The sequence below is a fragment of the Urocitellus parryii genome, chromosome 6, assembly GCF_045843805.1.
Source record: "Urocitellus parryii isolate mUroPar1 chromosome 6, mUroPar1.hap1, whole genome shotgun sequence".
Lineage (NCBI taxonomy): Eukaryota > Metazoa > Chordata > Mammalia > Rodentia > Sciuridae > Urocitellus > Urocitellus parryii.
The window spans coordinates 132,479,331-132,503,574 of NC_135536.1; the positions used below are offsets into that span (position 1 = coordinate 132,479,331).

Here is a 24,244-nt window from a genome sequence, read left to right on the forward strand (position 1 = left end):
TTTCTTTTCTTTTCTTTTCTTTTCTTTTCTTTTCTTTTCTTTTCTTTTCTTTTCTTTCTTTTCTTTCTTTCTTTCTTTCTTTCTTTTTGGTACTGGGGATCAACCCAGGGTCACTTTACCACTGAGCTGCATCTTTAGCTACTCCCCCACCACCTTTAAATTTTGAGACAGGGTCTTGGTAAGCTGCTGAGGCTAGCCTGGAACTTGTGATCCCTCCTCTCTTAGCTGCCAGAGTTGCTGACTACTGTACCTGGCTCTGTTTCATAGATCTGAATGGTTCACGGCTCTTTGTGGAAATGGGTCTTAAAAGAGTTGCTAGGACTGAGTGTGTAGCTGAGTGGCAGATCTCTGGCCTAACAAGGTTTTTGTGAGGCCCTGGGTTCAATCTCCAGCATTGCAACAGACAAAAAAACAAACTAAAAAACCAACAAAAACCAGAGAGTGTTGATATACTGAATTTAAACTTCAGAGAAAGTGGAAGTTAAGCATAAACTTTGTTAAGAAAGATTTCTGACTTGCCTTCTCTTTTTTCATGTGCTCTCCTGCTTTTTGTGCAGGTGGATGGAAGCATGCCTAGGAGAGGGTTTGCCACCCACCACAGAACTGGAGGAAGGGCTTCGGAATGGGGTCTACCTTGCCAAACTAGGAAACTTCTTCTCTCCGAAAGTGGTGTCTTTGAAAAAAATCTACGATCGAGAGCAGACCAGATACAAGGTGAGTTCTACTTTGCTTGGTGCTTAGATTTTTCTATAAAGTTGAGAAAGAAGGCTAGTGAACTGTATTCTGAGAGCAGTTGAGAAGTATGTGTAAGATGTGTTTGCTCCAATAAAGTATGGCCTTTAAAATACCTGGAAGAATGGAGGAAATAGTGCAAAAGAAATATGTAGTAGTAAAAGAACTTTGTCTCTCTGTGTTTCTGTTAGAATTCTCTTTTTGGTGCTAGGAATTGAACCTATGTCTTCACTCATGCTGGACAAGCACTCTGCCACTGAGCTATATACCCTGGCTCCAGTAGAATTCTTATGTTGCAGTGTGTCCAGAAATTTTCATAATCCTAGATGAAATTTTTCATTCTTGGAAAGTAGAGGAAGTAATTAGGGGAATTACTTTTATTTATTTAGGTACCAGGGATTGAACCCAGGGGCACTTAACAACTGAACCACATCTCTAGCCCTTATTTATTTATTTATTTATTTATTTATTTTAATTTTGAAACATGGCCTTTCTTAGGCTGGCTTTGAACTTGCAATCCTCCTGTCTCAGCCTCCCTAGCCACTGGTGGTATTACAGGTATGTACCACTGTGCCCAGCAGGAAATTACTCTTTAAATTTAATTTTAACCAAGTGCTGAGATTTATTGGCAAATAAAAATCCATAGCAACTTCAGGCAAAAGCATTACTCTGTAATATCCGATAATATGCAAGATTAAATGCAAAAATGACTCAATTTCAGAAAATTAAGATTAATAAAATGGTTTGATTTCTGTGACTCAGGGCCCTGAAAAAGACTATTAAACTAAATTGGAATGTTGACAAGGAGCAAATTTTGTTGTCTACAGAACTCCTAAAGGGACTTTGCTCATCAGCTCTTATTTGTAACAGCATGAGTATGAAAAAAATGGCGGAGGACAGCATAGCTAATGGTGAATGTAAGAGTGGTCAACTCTCAGAATTGGGCCATACATCATAATGAGCTCAGACTACAGATGATGTGAAGAAATATTTTTACATTGTGTGTTGAAATTCAGGTGAAAACAGAGAAGGTATAGACCCTAAACCAAAATTAATATCTTAAACAGAAACTTTTCTTAGTCAAAAAACAAAGAAAACACGTTGAGTTTTAAGTAAGCAGTTATTCTGAAGACAACTCTGGAGCTGTTCTTTAGACAAAATAGGATGATAAAGGAGAGTAGAAACTTCACAGCAATGATTTTTTAAAAAATATCCTATCTTTGTACCCCTCTTGAAAGTAAATCTTGTTCAGAAACAGCAGACATAGGGACAGTGGGTGTATGTAGCTCCAAGCTAAAGCACTTGACTAATGTACTCTCAGCCCTGAGTTCAAACCATACCACTTCTAAAAGAAAAAGATGTTTAGAAGAGGGTATTTTTATGTGTAATATGAAAACCCTGATTGATGTATTATAATATTTGTCATTTTATTGGTAACTTTTATTTTTTATATGACACATTAATTGCTTTATGTACTTTATCTCATAATCTTTTCAATAAATATATAAGGTAGGTGTTATAGAGGGGGAACCACAGACTGAAAGGGTGAAGTGACTTGTTTATGTCACCAGTTGATGCCATGAATTGAATCCAGGATTGTGAAACTCCAAAGCCTGTATTCTGTCAAGCACACTGTATACAGATGGTTTTCTGAGTAATTCCTAAGTGAGAGGGGCTCATGTATAAATTGCCTTCTTGGTATTGGAATGTGAATATAGTGACTTTAAATTTGAGGGGGAGCTTGTAAACTCTCAGGAGGAAACTTCTGTCAGGAGAGTTTTTATTTAGTATTTGCCAATAGTACTTAATGGCCTTTTATTTCTTCTAGGCAACTGGCCTACACTTTAGACACACTGATAATGTAATTCAGTGGTTGAATGCCATGGATGATATTGGATTGCCTAAGGTAACTTGCCTGATATTCATAGTTCTGCCTGTTTCAGTAAAATAGTTCTCATTCTACCTATAAAATTATTCTCAGGATGTTTGTTTTGTGCTACTGAAGATTGAATCTGGGGTGCTCTACCATTAACCTTCATACCCAGCCTTTTTTATTTTGAGATAGCCTCTTGCCTTAAACTTTCAGTTCTCCTGCCTCAGCCTCATGAGTAGGTGAGGATTATGGGAATGTGTCTCCTTACTGGTGGTTAATTTTTTGTTTAATGCTAAAGATTCTTTTTTTCTTTTCAATTTGTTCTTTTTCTTTTATTTCCTTATACCTGTTTTGTTTTACTCTAGTGAAATTCCCTATGATGATAATTACTTTTACTACATTAGTTTTAAGATTTACATTAAAGTGTTTTTTCTTAAATAGAATTTATATACTCTAAACTTCATCATTTTAAAGTGTTCAGATAGTGGCTTTTATTTATTCACAAGTTATTACATTAAAAATATGAAGTTAGGCCAGGTGTGGTCATGCACATCTATAATCCTAGCATCTTAGGAGGCTAAGACAGAAGGATTAAAAGTTCAAGGCCAGCCTCAGCAACTTAGCAAGGCCCTAAGCAACTTAGTGAGGCCCTGTCTCAAAAAGAAAAAAGGCTGTGGTCATAGCTCAGAGGTAAAGCACCCCTGGATTATATATCTGGTACCCATCCCCCCAAAATTAAATATATATATATATATACACACACACATATGTGGAAGTATTTTAGAGATGTCATTTTCCAGCTTCAGAGTAACCAAAATTCATAGGTTATTTTATATTTCAAATTGTCAAGGCAATATAATGACATTTCTCCCTGTGTCTGTTTTTGGTGGTGGTTGTATAGCAGTATGCATATTCTGCATTTTTTCTCAGGAGTTTATTTTTGTGCTGCTATTAATGAAATTGCTACTCAGTAGATACCCATAAAGGCCATGTCGTCCTTAGAGGCATGGTTAAGTTTGTCTTTGACCTACTTTTAAGAATTTATTTTCCCTCAAACAATTAGAAAAACACAAAAGATGTATTTGTAAGGATTTTCCAGCCTGCTTATAATAGAAAAATTGATAGCAAATCACTTGTTCCTTCACTAGGGATACTATTGGTGTTAGTCAAATATGGGTGCCATTATATGTCCGCTTATGTAGACAAAGGAGCTGTCTTCACTTATTAAGTAGGGGGAAGGAAACCAGTTTATGGTGTTATAAGAGCTTTTGTCTGGCTAACTCATTTCTGTGTGTTGGGATTAAGAGGTGGTTTTTATCTTCATTATATGTAGCTGTGGAGTCCAAATGTTTATAACTAAAGAAAGAATAAGAATAGTGATGTGTGAAGTATCAGAAAGTGGCTTACACCACTTGGAAATGAATATTTGATATTTAGTGTACTGCTGAGCTCACTGTTAGCTCATGTCTGTTGAAATGAGTTAAATCCAGAGCTGAGTCTTTGTAAAAGACCAGCTTTTATCCTCTTTTTTTCAGAGCAGAGTGCTAAAATTCTGTTCCTTGCCACTGTTTTGAGAATTAGGCCCTACAAATGTCAGGAAATGCAATGTGTCAAAATGTTTACAGCTGCTTGGCCTTTCTGTGCACCTGTAACTTCCTGTTCCTGTTTTTTTATATAGTGTATCGCCAGTGGTCAATGACAATTTAACTTTTGTTGAATGGTACTAAGAGCTTTTTTAATATTTGCTATTTGGTAGTGTTATTACTATAAGATGCCTTCTTATTGATGTAATTTTAATTACTTTTTTGTTTGTTTGTTTACTAACAGTAGTAACAAACATAGAGTTCCCCAAAGGCTTTTAGGGACAGCATGGTAATCATGTCTGTAGCCTTGGAATATCTACCTTACATGATATAGGTCCAGAAGGCTTCTGGGTAACATGAACTAAAGATACTTCAGCCTAAAAATATATTGGTATCCATAAAATAATGTATGGTGTGTAATTTACAGTGCATATGTAGTGTTTTGGGATGTCTTTCTTAATCTCCTTATGATAAATATAGAAAATTAATACAATGATCTTTTGCTTCCTATCCTTTCTTTTTTTTAAAAAAAAATTTTTTTTAGTTATAGGTGAACACAATATCTTTATTTTATTTTCATGTGGTGCTGAGGATCAAACCCACTGCCTCACACATGCTAGGCAAGTGCTCTACCATTGAGCCACACAACCCCAGCCCCTCTTCCTGTCCTTTCTGATTTTTTATTATAATTGATATTGTTGGCCACCTTCTCCCTGAAATCTTTTCTGATTTTGAATAATTAAATTGTTTTTAATTTGCCCAACTAGTCTTGATTACTTGAACTCTTCCACTTTGGATTAACTTTGTCAATGGGCATTTTTAAAGATGCAGTCTTTTTTTTTTTAATATTTATTTTTTAGCTTTCGGCGGACACAACATCTTTGTTTGTATGTGGTGCTGAGCATCGAACCCGGGCCGCACACATGCCAGGCAAATGTGTTACCGCTTGAGCCACATCCCCAGCCCCAAGATGCAATCTTTTTAAAGCTATTTCTCCCATTTTTGTGGGTTCCGTTATTAAGATTCATTTGCTATAAGAAGAACATGGGGGGCTGGAGATGTGGCTCAGCGGTAGCACGCTCGCCTGGCATGCGTGCGGCCCTGGTTCGATCCTCAGCACCACATACCAACAAAGATGTTGTGTCCGCCGAGAACTAAAAAATAAATATTAAAAATTCTCTCTCTCTCTCTCCTCTCTCACTCTCTCTTTAAAAAAAAAAAATCACAGACAGAGCCTGGTATACATATAACTGTGGCTTACCTTAAAAAAAAAAAAAAAAGAAGAACATGGTACCTTCAGTTGGTTGCAATCATTTCTCCTTGGATAGCTTTCTATTACCTAGAATTTTTTATATCTAAAACTAAACCTTTCTTTTCCCCAAGTAAACATGCCCTTCTCTATGACAAGTGAGACCATGTCATCATTATTACAGTCATCCAAGCTTAGAACCTTGGTGAGATCTTAGTCTAACCAGTCATTTCCAAAACCTTCTTCATTTATGTGAGATTATCTCTTTTATCCATCCACTGTTTTATATATATAAGAACTCCCCGGCCTGCCTCTCCAGCTCCAGTCTTTTCATTATTCAATATATCCTATGTCCTGTCTCCAGTCAGATCTTCCTAAAGCTGTTTTTATCCTTATCCTTAGTTCCAAAGTTAGGGGTTTTCTTTAAGTCCTGCTTATCAAGGTCAAAATTGTCTGGCTTTTAAGTTGCTCATAGTAATCTGATTCCATCATCCTGACCCAACCTTATTTTTCTATTATTTTCTAGAAGATATTCTGTATATTCTTGAAAGCAATGGGCTATATATTTCCTTACTCACAAATATGGTTATTCTTGCTTTAACTTATTCTTTTTTCTTGGTATCAGGGATTGAACCCAGGGGCACTTTACCACTGAACTATACCCCCAGTCCTTTTATTTTTTAATTTGAGGCAGGGTCTGAGTTGTTTAGGGTCTCATTAAGTTACTTTTATTTTTTATTAAGTTACTGAGGCTGGCCTCTAACATGTGATCTTCCTGCCTCAGTCTCCTGTGTAATTGGGATTATAGGCATGCACCATTACACCCAACTCTGCTTCATTTGTTCTTATAGTTTCTCTTGGTTGGAAAATCTTTTGCTGTCTATTATGATTTACTCATTAGTTTAGGACTTCATAGTCTGTTTTCATAGAGGTCTTTATTACTCTCCAGATTCTTCTAATCAACTCATTATTCAGTCTTTTGCTTCCTATCCTCTGTTACCCTTTATTTCTCTAAATCACAGATTGGGTTGTATGATGCCACTCTATGAGAGAATAGGTCTTGAAATTCAAAGCTATTGCCAGTCTAAACCTAATGCTGTTGCTATTCTACCTCATTGGTTAACCTGTCAAATATAGAGGTGCTTCAGTGACCCTGCTCTGAATTTGACATTAAATTAGCAGTAACATAGACCTAGTTCCCTGCCTTCCTGGGGCTTTTAGTCTGTTAGAGTAGCCATTACTGATAACCATAGGTAATTAGTTAATTGCACTAAGTGCTTTCAGGGAAAAATACCTGTCTTCTACATTCCCATATCCATCCTCTACTATATATACTTTATTTTTCTATCTTTCTACTTCTTCAAAGTATTATAGTACATTTCATATTTAATGTTTTTTTTTCAGTGTCTAAATATAGTAGTTTGTATACACTAAAAAGCATATAGTGTTTGTTGTTGAAGTATTAATCTGACATAGTAACTAAAAAGATTGTGGTCCTTTAACGCCTCATACATTTGCCACTGATTTAAACTGAAATAGAACTTGGGTTTCATTTACCTGTGTCTGGATCTGAAGTAACTAAATCACTTTTTACACATCTAATGAAATTCAGTGAGTTGACCAAATAAGGATTCCCCAAATACTTTTCATTATGTATTGCCACATCTTACTCCTTGCAATGCTTATGATGAAATGTTTGTTCAACCTAATGAAGTGATTTGCTGAAAGCCAACAATGTTTTCTAATTGTCCATAATTTTATTTGTTTTATCGATGATTGGTGAATGATTACATGAAATCAGTGGATGGATAACTTACTCTGCTTGTTTTATTTCTTCCTAGATTTTTTACCCAGAAACCACAGATATCTATGATCGAAAGAACATGCCAAAATGTATCTACTGTATTCATGCACTCAGGTAATTAGGTTTTCTTGGTAAAATAAGCAGTTTAGGAATGACATCTCAATTGAGTGTGTGTCTTTGTCCATTGGAAGAGTGAACACATTTTTCCATTAGCTTCAGGATTTTCAAATAGGATAGAAAGCTGCTAACCTCATACAATGGTGAAAACAGCTGTGTTTTTCCAGGGAGTAGAAAGAATGGATTTATTTATTCCCATAATAACAGATAGTTTTGTTGTAAAAACACGGCAAAATCTTTCATTATTGATCTAGTGTCTCTGTGACCTCCGAATTTCACACGGTTGCTGTCTTTTGTTTAGTCATCTAGGTCCTTGCCATTATTAAGCTATTGTTCACTCATTCAGTAATTTTTATACCAACATAACTATGATAATAGGAACTGAAACAAATTATTTTTTGCACAGCTTCATGGTAAATTGGGAACATGACTTAATTTCATATCCCTCATTCTTAGAATCAACAGGTGTATTCGATTGGAAGGAAAATGTGATATCTCTGGAGGGAGGGGGGGAATGGGAAGAGAGGGGATGCCTATTATATACACTACAGCAATGTAGAATAACGTAGTATTTTAGTAGACTTATTTGATGGCCACAGGACTAAAGGAGAAGATGGGAAAAGTGAGTGAGACATGAATATGAGATTTCTTTGTTTGGATTGTACCTTTTTAGATAGCATCTTATGTGTGTGCTTAATAAATGTTGATTACATGAATGAAGGTATTGTATAATATTGATCTATAAGAAGCCTATTGTCACTCCATGGGGTGCTGCACACTGTAATCCTACCTATTCATCAGGAGGCTGAGATAGGAGGTTTATAAGTTTGAGGTCAGCCTGGGCAACCAAGAGAGACCTTGATTCAAAATAAAATTAAATAAAAAGGGCTGAGGGTATAGCTTAGTGGTAGAGTGCTTGCATAGTATGCACAAGACCCTGGGTTCAATCCCTGGTGCTACAAAAAAAAAAAAAAAAAGAAAGAAAGAAAAAGAAAAGAAACCTATTTTTCTGAGTTTCTCTTCTTTCATTTTTATTCCTGGTGCTAGAGATTGAACCTAGGGCTTCACACATGCTAAGTACACACTGTACCACTGAGCTACAACTCCAGCCTGTTTACAGTGTGTTGATCACACTTAATGCTGGTATCATTGGAACCAATGTGAAACACACAAAAGAATGAATACAGCTAAAACTAGTATACTCTTGTATTGAGAATATAGCAATTTCATATGTGCGTGTGTCTAAGCCAAAATCAGATTAATTCTGAGATTGTGATTGGCTTGATTTTAATTTTAATTTTTTGTCAATAACCTTATTAAGATTGTACCTATAATGGCTTTCTGAACTTGGCAAATGCAGAGGTTAAATTGGCAGAATTTCTCTCTACTAGTACTATAGCAGTAATGTAATCAGGGTCCCAGGCTTCAGTTCTCTGAAATACAGATGAGGATTAACTGTACTTTTCTCATGATGGAGTCAGAATGACAAAAGGGGGCGGTCCACTATTGTTTTCCATTTCTCTTGCATATGCAGTCTATGCTTAGAGAGTCTATACAGAGCAGTGTGTTCTGATTTGAGATTTATAGTTTCTTTCCTCTCATTTGGTGTTTTTCCTGAAAGTGGGTTGGCAACACTTGATGATTAAGTAGGAAGTGTGTGTAATTTTTCAGAGCCTCTTCTTTTACCATAAAACACAACAGTGTTCCAGGCATGTTCCTCACCTCACACGTATTGGGGGTGGCATGACCTCCCTTTGGATCAACTGTGATAAAGAAGTATTATTTCTGTTTTCTTTCTGCCCGCCCTCCCCCTTTAAAAGTCATTTTTTTAAGGCATTATTCCAGGCATTGTCATTGTACTTCAGTCATAGTTATTTTTTTTTTAATTTTTTTAATATAATGGAAATAAATTCTTTTTTTATTGATTTTTAAAAAAATACACGACAGCAGTGGAATGCATTACAATTCTTATTACACATAGAGCACAGTTTTTCATATCTCTGTATATAAAGTATGTTCACGCCAATTTATGCCTTTATACATGTACTTTTTTTGCATTACAATTCTTAATACACATACATACCACAATTTTTCATCTCTGTTTGTATATAAAGTATGTTGACACCCAATTCAAGTCTTCATACATGTACTTTGTATAATGATGTCTATCACATTCCACCATCCTTGCTAATCCCCTGCCCCCTCCCTTTCCTTCCCACCCCTCTTCCCTTGCTAATCCCCTGCCCCCTCCCTTTCCCTCCCACCCCTCTTCCCTATCTAGAATTCATCTAATCCTCCCATGCTCTCCCTCCCTACCCCACTATGTGTCAGCCTCTTTATATCAGAGAAAACATTCGGCATTTGTTTTTTAGAGGATTGGCTAACTTCACTTAGCATTATCTTCTCCAACGCCATTCATTTACCTGCAAATGCCATGATTTTGTTCTTTTTTAATGCTGAGTAAAATTCCATTGTGTATATATGCCACATTTTTTAAATCCATTAATCTACTGAAGGGCATCTAGGTGGGTTCTACAGTTTAGCTATTGTGAATTGTGTTGCTATAAACGTTGATGTGGCTGTGTCCCTGTAGTATGCTGTGTTTTAGTCCTTTGGGGATAGTCCAAGGAGAGGAATAGCTGGGTCAAATGGTGGTTCCATTCCCAGATTTCCAAGGAATCTCCATACTGCTTTCCATATTGGCTGCACCAATTTGCAGTCCCACCAGCAGTATATGAGTGTACCTTTTCCCTCACATCCTTGCCAAGACTTATTGTTGTTTGTCTTCATAATAGCTGCCATTCTGACTAGAGTGAGATGAAATCTTAGAGTAGTTTTGATTCACATTTCTCTGATTGCTAGAGATGATGAGCATTTTTTCATATATTTGTTGATTGATTGTATATCTTCATCTGAGAAGTATGAAGATGTTCAGGTCTTTGGACCATTTGTTGATTGGGTTATTTGGTTTTTGGTGTTTAGCTTTTTGAGTTCCCTAGCTTTTTTATATTCCCTAGAGATTAGTGCTCTATGTAATGTGTGAGGGGTAAAAATTTGCTCCCAGGATGTAGGCTTTCTGTTCACCTCACAGATTGTTTGCTGAGAAGAAACTTTTTAGTTTGATTCCATTCCGTTTATTGATTCTTGGTTTTAATTCTTGAGCTATACGAGTCTTATTAAAGAAGTTGGGGCCTAATCCCACATGATGAAGATTGGGCCTACTTTTTCTTCTATTAGACGCAGAGTCTCTGGTTTAATTCCTAGGTCCTTGATCCATTTTGAGTTAAGTTTTGTGCATGGTTAGAGATAGGGGTTTAATTTTATTTTGTTGCATATGGATTTCCAGTTTTCCCAGCACCATTTGTTGAAGATGCTATTTTTTCTCCACAGTCATAGTTATTTTTAAAGATAACACTCTATTCTCCATTATTCTTAATATATTTGTATACTTTCCATTTCCCCCAAAGTTTTGCTATTCTGAAAATACAATGGAGATTTGGGGGTGTGTAGCTTAGTGGTAGAGCAGTTGCTTAGCATGCAGGAGACCCTGAGTTTGATCACCAGTATTGCCAAAAAAGAATTCATTTGGGGGTCAAATAGGCCCATAATCCCAAATTTTAAAAAAAAAACTTAATATTGGGGCTGGGACTGTGGCTCAGTGGTAATGCATGTGCATGGTATGTGTAAGGCACTGGGTTCGATTCTCAGCACTTCGTATTAAAAAAATAAAGATCTATCAGCAATTTTTAAAAAATTAAAAACAAAACAAAACAAAAACTTAATATTTCTGAAAATAAAGTTTTAGTGCAAGCTCTTTTGTTGGCAAAACCTGAAAAGGATTAATTGAGGTTATTTAGAATATTTATGTATACTTGTATGTTTCTCTGCAGAAAAGCAATGTATTGATTAGGGGTGCTGCCCCAGCGCGTCCTGGGAATATCTTCTAATACCATGTACACTATAGAATCTTTTTAATATTTGAAACATTTCTACATTGATGCATGTCTGGCTCAAAGAATTTAGATAAAGGACTGTGTATGGATTCTGTTTACTAATCAACTGTCATAAGAGTTTTTATTAATAATCTTTGAGATTAGTTTATTGATTTCTATTTTACTCTGCGTCAGCAAAGATAATTGGAATCTAGATTAGCTAACATAGCTTGCTTCTTGCTATTGCTACAAAGTGTAGCTTAAATAGGGAAAAAGAAAAGTCTAAGCTTAATGACAGGCTGACCAGATACAGTTGTTTTAAGTTATAAGCATGAAGCAGCAGGAGTGAAGGTTGGGAAGTAATGTTCACTGTTAGGGTTTTAAAGTTTCGGGTTTGAAGCTAAGTGCTTTTTGTGCTGGATTAGAGTATCTGAGTGGCTATTATGATTCTATTTATAGCTCCAGTGTTTCCATAAAATACTCTTAAACACTTCCTAATAAGTAAGGAAAGGTACAAGAAAGATGGTGCCCACACTCCTACTTTTTTCATCAGCCAGTGGTATCTTTGTACACTTTTAATTTACCATCAGATGAGATTAAAAGTGACATTTTATGCCTCTTGGGCTATGAAAGTAATGTACTTAAATTTTTTAAAATGTGGCAGCCATTTTTCTATTTTATAATGGAAATAAAAGGGGAAGAAATTCCTGGAGAAAATACCCTTACTACTGGGCACAGTGGTGCATACCTGTACTCCCAGAGGCTTGGGAGGCTGAGGCAGGAGGATTACAAGTTCAAAGCCAGCCTCAACAACTTAGAAAGGCCCTAAGCAATTCAGAGAGACTCTGTCTCTAAATAAAATGTAAAAAAGGACTGGGGATGTGGCTCCTTGGGTTCAATCCCTGGTACTATAGATAGATTGATTAGATAGACAGATAGATAGGGCTAGGGATATAGCTCAGTGGTAAAGCTCCTCTGGGTTCAATCCCCAGTACAAAAAAAAAGATTAAATACTGTTATTAATTAGAATATAAGTCAGGCATATTAGTGGAGAAAATATATAAGGGGACCTATTACATGTATAGAAAGTTATTGATTATTTTTATTTTGCTCTGGAAAACTTCTTGAGTAGTTATAAAATCTTCTGAGAGAGCAACTTTATATGGTTTCATTTTGAATGTTTTGCCCCAAAGGAAAGCACTTAATCATATACATGGCACTTCTCTGAGAAAATATTTAACTGCTATGGATATATAAACAATGTTTATATATAAACATTGCTGTGGATATATAAACAATGTTTTCAGAAAATTCAGTGTGTTTTCAGTTCTACATTTGGGTATATTGTATACAATTTAAGTTTTGATCAGTTCTGTGATGCCTATATATATTTAAATGATGCTGAAGTTTATAAATAATTTGAAAAAACTGTAGACAATTAAATTTCTAGGATTTGTTTCTGATGTATTTTTTTGTCTTCTCCCTTATTGTTAACTGTCAATGTCTGTGAACTATCCATTGGATCTCTTCTAACTTACCGATTCTAGTCTGCTATAGTGTTATAATACACTAACCTTACCCAAGTTTACAAACACTTTCTATATCTGTGAGATATTGATTCATATTTATGATCTATAGGCTCTGAGTGGATATTAGTGAATGAGACTTTTATTGTCCCTTCTTTCATGGAGCTTAGAGTCTAATGAATTTCTTTTCTTGGTTTGTTTGTTTGTTTAATTTAAAGATTAAGATACATAATATGTACTTTATTTAAAACTCTTGAATTTCCTGAATTAAACTTTTATATCAATAATATGAATTCAGTGTAAGATTTACTGTCTCAGAATGACAATTTTTCATGACAGTTTTTAAAGTGTCACCTAAAAGTTATTGATTATAGGAAGATAAACAGAAACCAGGAGACCTCACTAATATTAGTTATGTTAAATTTAATACACCTATGGGCTGGGGATGTGGCTCAAGCGGTAGCGCGCTTGTCTGGCATGTGTGCGGCCCGGGTTCGATCCTCAGCACCACATACAAAACAATGATGTTTTGTCCGCCAATAACTAAAAAATAAATATTAAAAAAATTCTCTCTCTCTCTCTCTCTCCCTCTATCACTCTCTCTAAAAAAAAAAAAAAATACACCTAATTATACATTATGTTTATGCCAGAACTTGGATTTGAATTCATGTCTGCTGATTTCCCTGACTGCCAGTTTTCTTTAAGAGCAGCAGGTAGGTACTGCTGGGAGGCCTAACTCTTGTATATTATGTCTTCTAGTTTGTACCTGTTTAAACTAGGCCTGGCTCCTCAGATTCAAGACCTTTATGGAAAAGTTGACTTCACAGGTAAGGAGCTACATGCTTGGCAGGAAATGTTTGATTTATTTGAAACAGGCTGGAAAGTCAGCAGCACCAATTTTAAGGAACTAGAGCTTTAAAAATACTCTGGAAAAAATGATGAAAGAAATATAAATAACTTGCCTTTCTTAGTATGATGGACAGAACACTGAACTTGGAATTTCAGGCTGTGTTCTTTCACTTACGACATAGGTGTGGTTAGTGAATCTATTTTCTCATATGTAAATTGAGTAATTTTAATATGTAATATATATAAAACATAATTGTATTAATATCTAACATTAAATGTTCATGAATGGTAAAAATAAAGTTTATAAGTCCTTCCCATTCTATTGTGGGCAAAGCAAAGGCAAATGAATAGGAAGTGAAAAGATGCAAAGATGGCATTTTAGTAATTTTAAAGTTTAACCATCTTTGGGTGGGTGTTTTTATACATATTAGTCTTTTATTCCTGTTACAAAATACCTGAGACACTTTATAAAGAAAAGAGGCTACCAGGCACATTGGTGCACACCTGTAATTCCAGCAACTCCAAAGGCTAAGGGAGGATCCCAAATTTAATGCCAGCCTTGGCAATTTAGTTATTCAGGGAGACTGTCTCCATATTAAAAAAAAAAAAAAAGGTGGGGGGTGGCTAGGGATGTAGCTCAGTGATAAGAGCTGGGTTAAGACCTCAGTTACCCCGAATCCCCCAACCCCCCCCCCCAAGAAACAAGGCTTATTTAGCTCATAGTTTTGTAGGGTGAAAATATAAGATCAGGTGACCCCACTGATTTGGTTTGGCCTCTGGCAGATGGTATGGCAGAAGCATATCTGTGAATAGGGGATCACCTTGCAAGAGAGGTGCCAGAGAGCTAGGTGGGGCCAGAATTTTTTACAACAGTGTCTTCTGAGAACTAACTCAAGGTTAGTTCCAGAGCTACCTTCCTCCTGAGATCAGTATCACCAGTGACCCTAAAGCCTCCCAGTAGGTGCCACCTCTTAAAGGATCTACCACCTCTCACATTATTGCACCTAGTACTGAGCTTTTAACACATGAACCCCTTAGGGACAAATTGGTAGCATTATGTGTATTTTTTGTAGTCAGGTGCTTGAAGAGGATGCTTGGGAAAAAAAGAGGAGAGGTTAATATTGGTTAGGGGTAAAAGAGATTCAAGTCTTTTGAACTAGTGATTATTTTTTAGGCCTGGGAGTTTAAGAATTGATAAGAAAGCTTTTATCTATGACATTTTTCCTTCCAGGGAAGTTGTTGACCAGATGTGGGGCAAAGGTCAAACCTTACTTGTTGTTTTCTTTATCATTTGGCTTTCTGTCTTAGAAACAAAGTTATGAGTAGCAGCTACTGATTTGGATTTTAAAGACTGAGATAACTGTGATTCACTTCTTGAGCTCCCTTTAAAGCTTCCATTTATAAGTTAACTGTAGGAAATGCCATAAGTAGCAGTTTTGAAAAACTTTCCCATAGGGTCTTCTCACTTTATAGTTAATGTTTAATGCCTAATTAATGTTTATTGATTACAAATTATATAGTAGGTACTATGTTACATGCTCCCATATATTATTTCATTAAATCCTTTTAATAACCCTAAGGAGTAGATGCCATTTTCTCTCATTTTATAGCTAAGGAATCTGTTTCCTTCTCTGAGTTGTGAAAGGGTGCTTAATTTGCTTGGTTGGATCTTCATTCTTTTCTGTAGAAGAAGAAATCAACAACATGAAGATTGAACTAGAGAAGTATGGGATCCAGATGCCTGCCTTCAGCAAGATTGGGGGCATCCTGGCTAATGAACTGTCTGTGGATGAAGCTGCATGTAAGAAGAGAGAGATTTTCTGGGTTCAAGTGGGATTGTTACTACAACTTGTAGTGATTAATACTGTGGTGATGATCTTGGACAATAGGAATTCTGCTATCAAGCTTAAGTCTGTAGATGGGATTTTAAACATTGCTATAGTCTTCCATGCTATTGTTATTTGGAAATGAATTCTCAATTTTGATTAAAAGAAAAACATTTAGAAAGTGAGTTCTATATTTCATTGCCTTTTTTTCTTTAAAAAAAATTTTTTTAAAGATATTGATAGACTTTTATTAATTTATATGTGGGGCTGAGAATTGAACCCAGTGCCTCACATATGCCAGGCAAGTGTGCTACAGCTGAGCCCCAGCCCCAGCCTCCATTTCATTGCCTTTTGAAGGGTTTCTTTTTTTCTTTATGGTATTCACTAGGTCATTAAGGGTGAACATTTTCCATACCAAATAAATGTTCCTTCCAGTGTTCCTTCATGAGTATTTCCCTATGTGACTGTAAATTCAACATGGATCACAGGCAGAGCTGTGGCTTTGTGCATCAGAGACTAGGTTTGCAGGATCTAGGGAGCTACTCCTCTAGCTCCAAGTGTTTTTACTCTTATCTATGCAAAGGAACCTTTTGCTGGGTGTGGTCACACACACCTGTAATCCCATCAACTTGTGAGGTTGAGGCTGAAGAATTGCAAGTTCATGGCCAGCTTCAGCAATTTAGTGAGACCTTTTCTCAAAACTAAAAGAAAAAAAGAAAAGAGCTGGGGACATAGCTCTGTGGCAAAGCACACTGGGGTTCAATTCCCAGTATAGAGAAAAAAAAAAAAGTTTTTCTCTGTAATAGGGGATGCAATGTTGTTTTGTATCTGTTTATATCCTTTAGTAATTTCAGTATTCTATGCTTTGAAATTTTTCTTTTTCTTTTTTTTCTTTTTTTTTTTTTTTTTTAGTACATGCTGCTGTTATTGCTATTAATGAAGCTATTGATCGTAGAATTCCAGCTGACACGTTTGCAGCTTTGAAAAACCCCAACGCAATGCTTGTAAATCTTGAAGAGCCTCTGGCTTCTACTTACCAGGACATACTTTATCAGGCCAAGCAAGACAAAATGACAAATGCTAAAAACAGGGTAAAAATGGAATATTTTTATAATTAATTTATATTCTTCTATCATTCGGTATGATTCCACTTTAAAAAACAGTTTTATTGAAGTATAATTTACATACAATAAAATCCATGCATTTTAAGTATACAATTTGAGTTTTACAAATGTATGTGGCCGTTTAACTATTGCACTAAAGAGTTCCCTGACTCCCCTTTGCAGTCAATCTCCATCTGCCCATCCCTCCTCCAGACAACTACCAACCTGTTTTTCTCAGTATATCATACCATTTCTAGAATTTCATTGAAATGCAATTATACAGTATGTAGTCTCTTGGTATTAGGTTCCATTTTGACCTCTTGTTTTCTTTTTGAATTTTGTGCAAATGAAGTTTTGGATTGTGGCCATTAAAAGTTAATTATATCCTTTGGAAATATGATTTCCAAATCATCTTTCCTAGCCCCTCTGGAGTGAATTTTTTTTTTAACCATTGTTATCACTATGTAGAAGTTAGCTGAATGATTCTGACTTGAAAAAGAAAAATGAGGCTAAGACTGTCTTATAAGATTTCACTCAAATTTATTCACCCCTTGAAATTAATGATTAAAATGTTTCAGTTCTTTGGAAAGTATCCAGATGATAAAATGAAGTCAACTCTGCTCTCAGAATATTCTTTAAATCTCTTATCATTGAGAAGGGATTTCAACCCCCAAAACAGATGCCCAATTGGTCTGCAGATTAGTAATTGCAGCCCTGCCCCTGTTTGTGCCACCAGTGAAGCTCCAAGATTGGTACCCATGTGTGCCTATTCTGCTCACGTCTGAGGCAAGATGTGGGTCATTAGTCCCACCACCTCACAGGGTTTGTTCAGTGCTTCCTTCACTTGTCTAGCTCTGCAACATCCCAGTGCTTATTAACAAGTAGATCTAGTCAGATTTTTAGTTGTAATCACGCAGCATTCTGCTCTTTTTTTTTTTTTTTAACAAAGGATTGAAGTCACATACACACTTGTTCTTAATTGTGTTGAATGGTGGTAGAGAGGTACAAATGTATTTCTGTGGTCTTCTTAGAGACCTGAACTAATTTAATTTTACTTTTTACTCATCCTCAGACAGAAAACTCCGAGAGAGAAAGGGACGTTTATGAGGAGCTACTCACTCAAGCTGAAATTCAAGGCAATATAAATAAAGTCAACAGTAAGTATGTTCTTGAATAAGCACCTAATGGGATATTACAGAATAATGTTTGTGTTGTTCTACTCTTGGACTTAAGACATGGTTTAGCTGGGCGCAGTGATCCATGCCTGTAATCCCTGTGGCTCGGGAGGCTGAGGCAGGAGGATCAGGAGTTCAAAGCCAGCCTCAGCAACTTAGTGAGGCTCTAAGGAATTGAGCCTCTGTCTCTAAATAAAATATTCAAAAAAGGGCTGGGGATGTGGCTCAGTTTTTAACTGCCCCTTGGTTCAATCTCCAGTACCCTCACCCACCCACATCCCCCCAAAAAACAGAAAGAAAAAGAAAGAGACATGGTTTAATTGTAGACATTAGTGGATTTGTTTAGGAATGATTATTTATTACAGTATTGTGTATTCTTGTTCTGTTTGAACTATCATTGCCCTCAGATAGCCCTTGTTCTTAAACCTGCAAGGGCTTCTGGACTCTCTTTTTTGATTCTTTTATCCTGTTAAAAATATTTTAAAAACATGTTTTCTGACCAGGCATGGTGGAGCATATCTGTAATCCCAACAGAGGATTGGGAGGCCAAGGAAGACGAATCACAAGTTGGAGGGCAAGTGACTTCTGTCATGGAGCCACACCCCCAGCTGTTTACTTTTAATATTTTGAGTTAGGATATCACTAAGTTAATCAGGCATGCCTTGAACTTGGAATCCTTCTGCCTTAATCTTCCAGGTATCTGTGATTACAGGTGTGGACTACCATGTCCAGCTCCTCATTTTTTCAAACATCTTTGTAAATTCCTTCAGTTAGAGATTATTCTGCCTCTTTTGAAATTTTTATAATTCCCAGCATAGTGTTATACATAACAAAAGAACAAAAATTTTTATTATAACCCAATTAGACCACATTTTGATTTGTTTTGCTCAAGATAATAATATAGTAATCATTTATTGGAGGTGCTAATTTTGTTGTTTGAACTAATAATAATACTCTTGATAACTAGAGAGGAATTTTGAAGAATTTTATCAACTCCATTTGATATAGAGGTCTAAATCTTGACCAAGATTCTTTGTATTCTATTATATTATGGTTCATTTATTTAGGATAATGACCTTCTGAACAGAGTAATAGTTCCCTTCAAGTATGATTGATTTCTTGTGCTGTATCTCTCTGAATACTTAGGTTAGCAAATATAAACTGGACTGTGCTTATACTTAGTACTCTGTATGAGAAGAAAGTCCAGCATGTTTCCTGTTGCATAGAGTACATAAAATATTTTTTTGCTTTACTAAGGAATTTTTCCTACAATATTGTTCAGGGTTTTATAATGTTTATTGCTTTACCTTGCTAATTATATGAGAATTATAAACTTGTAAGAAAATAATCATAAGTGTGTATACTCAGCATTCTATGCACATTGTTCTGCTATGGTCACAGAAGTTCTTTCAAATAAACTCAATATAGTGGGAAAGGTAGCCATACAAATGAATAATTTCAGGGCAGCTTTATTATAACAAGGTAGCAAAGATACATGAGGTGCAGTCATAAAGAAGGGAATGGAGACTTCTCAAGGTTGGGGTAGGTTTTCAGTGCATGTGAATATTCACTGAGATTCTTAGGAAAGATAAGAGGATGAGGATAAGACAGAGAAGGACAATCTTTTCCTAATTTTATTTTATTTTATTTTATTTTTTTTAAAGAATTCAACTCCTCTTTAAATTTTTTTTTTTTTAAGAGAGAGTGAAAGGGACAGAGAGAGAGAGAGAGAATTTTAATATTTATTTGTTTTTTCTTAGTTCTCGGCGGACACAACATCTTTGTTGGTATGTGGTGCTGAGGATCGAACCCGGGCCGCACGCACGCCAGGCGAGCGCGCTACCGCTTGAGCCACATCCCCAGCCCCTCTTTTCCTAATTTTAGAGAAAGTATGAGGCATATTATGAAAGTATGAGGAATATTATGTTCTTAGGAAGACTTTCTCATCTTAAGTAATTATAGAGGGTTTTTTGTTGTTGTTGTTGTTGTTAGGGTATGAGAACCAGCAACACTGCTCATTAACACTGCCCCAGAGGAAATCTGCAGGCTGAGTAGTTAGAAACCAGAAAATATTTTATTTTTTGTTAAGTAGAATAAGAAAATTAAAGTTAATAATTTAAGTTCAGTGAGAGAAAGTATTTAAATGTTCTATTCACATTGTTACATATGAAAGTAGTAAATTTATGCTTCCACAGAAAGCATAATTGACTAGAGGCTTTTGTAGCAAATACTCAGATTCTGTAGTTCATACTTAGACAAAATCTGGTTGCTCCCTGAATTGATTTTATTTTCTGCCCCTACTATAAAAAAATAATAAAAATTTAAAAAACCTCAGTGAGGATGGGGATATTTGTTTTGTTAACTGCTGTTTTCACAGCATATAGCAGGACCTCGGTGAATATTGTGGAAGGAATAATGGCCATGTAGACCTTCAGCTGTGATTCAAGAAGATTATGTATACCTTGGCTCAGGGCTCAGGTAGTTGAATTACAGGTATAATCATTAGGAAGAAATAAGAAATCTCCCGGGAACCTACAATGAGATCATAAATCCAAAGCAGTTTTTTCTTTCTTTTACCTTTTGGTTTTATTAGTTCTGCTTCTCCCCTATTGTACCTGCTCCCTACCCCCATAGTAACAGGCATATGTTTATTGAAGGAATAGGAAAAGGGAAAGGGGACACTTGCAGGGAGAGACTGGATCCTCTCCGAGGGGAGAAGGGCCGCCATTTTTCATTTTATTTAAGACTTTATTTTCCCATGGGTTGTTTTGTCTTTCTAAGAACTTATATTAATAGTTGATTTTTTAAATGAAATCATTTTAAACTAATAAGTTTTGTTATGACCTAGATATTTTGAATTTTTGTGTTTTATTGGTTTCTTTTTGCTCCATTGGTGATAAAATCAGATGTTCCTCTGTGAGTAGTGGAGTAATAGTCCATTTTTTTTCTAAAAAAGAAAAAAAAGAGGGCTGGGGGTATAGCTCAGGTGGTTTAGTGCTTGCCTAGCCTGGGTTCAATCCCCAGCACCACAGTACACACACACACACACACACACATATAAAACAACAACAACAACAACAACAAAAAAAAACTAAAAACAATAAAGTAAGTATAATTTCTGACTGGGTATAATTTCTGAAATCAGAAAGTATTCTAACTTTGAACTTAATAACACCTTATTTATTTTACAATATATAAAGGGCTTTCATGGGTATTTCATTTAATCCTAAAAATCACTCTATCAGCTCAGCATGATGACATGAGCCTATATTCCACAGTACTTGGGAGGCTGAAGCAGGAGGATTACTTGAACCCAGGAGTTTGAAACAGCCTGGGCAACATAGTAAGATACTATGTCTTTAAAAAAAAAAAATCACCCTATTAGGGAGGTATCTTTACTATCACATTCAGATGAATGAATATCTGGGTTTCCACTGTCAGATGTTACATTAAAGAACTTGTGTGACATTGGAGTCTATGGTTGGAAGTAGAAAATATTTATTTAGTTGTTTGTTTTTTTTTTTCCAATGTGGTACTGGGATGGAACCCAGTGCTTCATGCATGCCAGGCAAGTACTCTACCACTGAGCCACAACCCCAGCCCTAGAAGTAGAGGTTGAGAGGGGAAGACAGCTCCTTCCACTCTGCACTTGATGTCTGGACACTGACTACCATGGCTTGAGTGTTCAGGAAATATCAGGATAATGAATGGATTCAAAATGTTGTATAAGAAATGGTTGAAGAAACTCAGGCTCTTGGTAAGGAATGCATTGTCATAGGAAGCCAGAGGAGTTAGATATATTCTGTGTGAACTCTAGGGTGGGAACTTTAAAAAGTCTTTGAAACAAAATTGTCAAAAATGTAGTAAATTGTCATATTCTATACTTTTATCTGTTTAATAGTCTATAAACATGATCTGCTGAACTACTGGGCATTTTAGAAAGTCTGGATTGGTGGCTTCTATTAGTGTCCATTATCAGTGCCAAGCTATCTACATCTGGAAGCTTTTAAGTAAGCTTGGGTGTGGCTTAGCAATCTGTATGGAATTTGGTGAACAACCTGGTTAAGACCCCCTGGACTGGATAACTTTAAGATTATCTTCTAATGCACAATGGAATTTTACTCAGCCATAAAGAAGAAAGAAATTATGGCATTTATTGGTAAATGGATGAAACTGGGGAACATCCGTGCTAAATGAAATAAACCAGATTCAGAAAATCAAGGGTCAGATGTTCTTCCCATGTACAGAAACTAGAGCAAAGTAAGGGGAATAAAAAAAGGGCATGGGTAGTCAGATATCATAAAGACAGAGGGAAGATCAGCAGAGTAGGAGATTGACTGGAAAGGGGAGGAAATACAGAATGAATTTCACAAAATTAGGTTATATCTATAAAGTGCCAATTAAATATATAAATGAGTGGAAGGTAGACCAGTAGAATAGAAGAAGGGGAGTAGGTGGAGGGAAAGTGGGGGACACTGGGGACTGAAATAGACTATATAAATTCCATGCATAAATGATTATGTCAAAATGAAGCTACCTATTATGCACAACTATAATGCACCAATAAAAGCAAAAAAAAAAAAAAGTATCTTCTAATCCTAAAATCCGAAATATTACAGATAAAGGCCAAATAATATTCCCCTAATCTGGAACTGAGTTTGAGGCTATTATACTAATATGGTATCTCTTTTTAAAGCCTTTTGTCTTTTTCTTCCTCCTCAGCATTTTCTGCATTAGCAAATATTGACCTGGCTTTAGAGCAGGGAGATGCCCTGGCCTTGTTCAAGACTCTGCAGTCTCCTGCTCTGGGTCTTCGAGGACTCCAGCAACAGAACAGTGACTGGTACTTCAAGCAGCTCCTCAGTGATAAGCAGCAGAAGAGACAGGTGAACATACTCTGGGTGGAACCTGCAAGAGTTCCTGTACATCCATTTGATTTTTGTTTGTCTTTGATATTGGGCATTGAACCAGGTGCATTAACCATTGAGACACATCTCCAACCCTTTTTATTTTTTATTTCAAGACAGGGTCTCGCTAGGTTGCTGAGGCTGGCATTAAATTTGCCATCCTCCTCCCTCAGTCTCCCTAATCACTGGAATTACAGGCATGCACCACTACACCCAGCTATTTACATCCTTTTGAATTTCATGCTGTCATTTAAAGATATGGCCTTATTCCTAATCTCTTTTCCATCATTAGTTGAAAAAAACTTTCCTTAGCTAAATTATACATTATCTTCAGCCCTCTTTTGCTTTTAGAGCTGTGAATCCTCTTTTAAAATAATTAATACCCTGAATCTAACCACTTCTTCACTTCAGTTTTCCTGCTCCTCCCTGAGAAAAAGCCTTTGAAGGAAAACAAAATCTGAATTTTTTTACATTATTATTTGGGAATTTCCACTTTAAAACAAACACACACCACACACTAGTTTGCCTTGGCCAACACTGGGAAAATACTTAATTTTTTCTATGGGTAGATTATGTGGAATTAAATTTTGTGGAGTTTTGGGTTTTTGTTTTTTTAAAGAACAAACATGAAGGGCTTTCTTTTTTGTCTAAATAAGGGCAAATATACATTTTACAAATTCTCTGTATGTTGGTTAGAGAAAGTAGCATTAATGTGCTCTAATGATTCTGTAAACATTTTCTCTCAGAACATTTTGATGCTTTTCACAAAATAGTTTAAAAAATGTGCTGATATCTGGAAAGTCACTGTAGTCCAGATTTGTCTCTAGCCAAGCTGATACTTGGCTCCATGTAGCCCGTAGCTGTCACTTGTGTTCACCCTGTGTCTGCTGCTAAGATATGAAAACTATCAGGTCTAGAGGCATAGGCATGAGTAATGTCTTCATAAATGTTCTTTGCTTTTCTCAGAGTGGTCATACTGATCCCCTGCAAAAAGAGGAGCTGCAGTCTGGAGTAGATGCTGCAAACATTGCTGCCCAGCAATATCAGAGAAGTAAGAATCCTCTCAGCTGGGTGTCCCCTGAAATATTTAGGATGGGAGGAAATTTGTGGCTTTATGTCAATAAGGGTGTGAGATTAGCATCTATTACCCCTCACCCTCTGCCCCAAGCCTACTAGCCATAATAACTACCAAGTACTTTGGGAGGCTGTAGGGTTCTTCCATTTTTTTTTGGTGGGGTGGGAAGTGTTGGCGTGGGTACCAGGGATTGATCTCAGGGGCATTTGACCACTGAGCCACATTCCCAGCCCTATTTTGTATTTTATTTAGAGACAGGGTCTCATTGAGTTTCTTAGTGCCTCGCTTTTGCTGAGGCTGGCATTGAACTGGCAATCCTCTTTCCTCCGCCTCCAGAGCTGCTGGGATTACAGGCGTGCACCACTGCGCCTAATGGGTTCTTCCAGTTTTAAAAGTAGAAGTAGAGTTAATGCAGGCTAACTTTGGCCAATAAGCACTTTATAGTCAGGGAAATATCTAGAGGAGGAGATACTAGATTGGTAAAATTTGAATT

The 24,244-nt window shown here is 36.3% G+C and overlaps 1 protein-coding gene across 2 annotated transcripts in view; it reads left to right on the plus strand.

Annotated features, from left to right (window-relative positions):
• Iqgap1 (IQ motif containing GTPase activating protein 1) overlaps positions 1-24,244 on the plus strand; it is a 106,320-nt gene that overhangs the window by 34,302 nt on the left and 47,774 nt on the right. For both annotated transcript variants that reach the window (XM_026388240.2, XM_026388241.2), the window contains exons 3-11: positions 558-714; positions 2,561-2,638; positions 7,279-7,355; positions 13,576-13,643; positions 15,353-15,466; positions 16,404-16,582; positions 17,667-17,751; positions 22,492-22,655; positions 23,643-23,727. In XM_026388240.2, the coding sequence (XP_026244025.1) occupies positions 558-714; positions 2,561-2,638; positions 7,279-7,355; positions 13,576-13,643; positions 15,353-15,466; positions 16,404-16,582; positions 17,667-17,751; positions 22,492-22,655; positions 23,643-23,727 (1,007 nt within the window). The remainder of the gene's footprint in view (positions 1-557; positions 715-2,560; positions 2,639-7,278; positions 7,356-13,575; positions 13,644-15,352; positions 15,467-16,403; positions 16,583-17,666; positions 17,752-22,491; positions 22,656-23,642; positions 23,728-24,244) is intronic.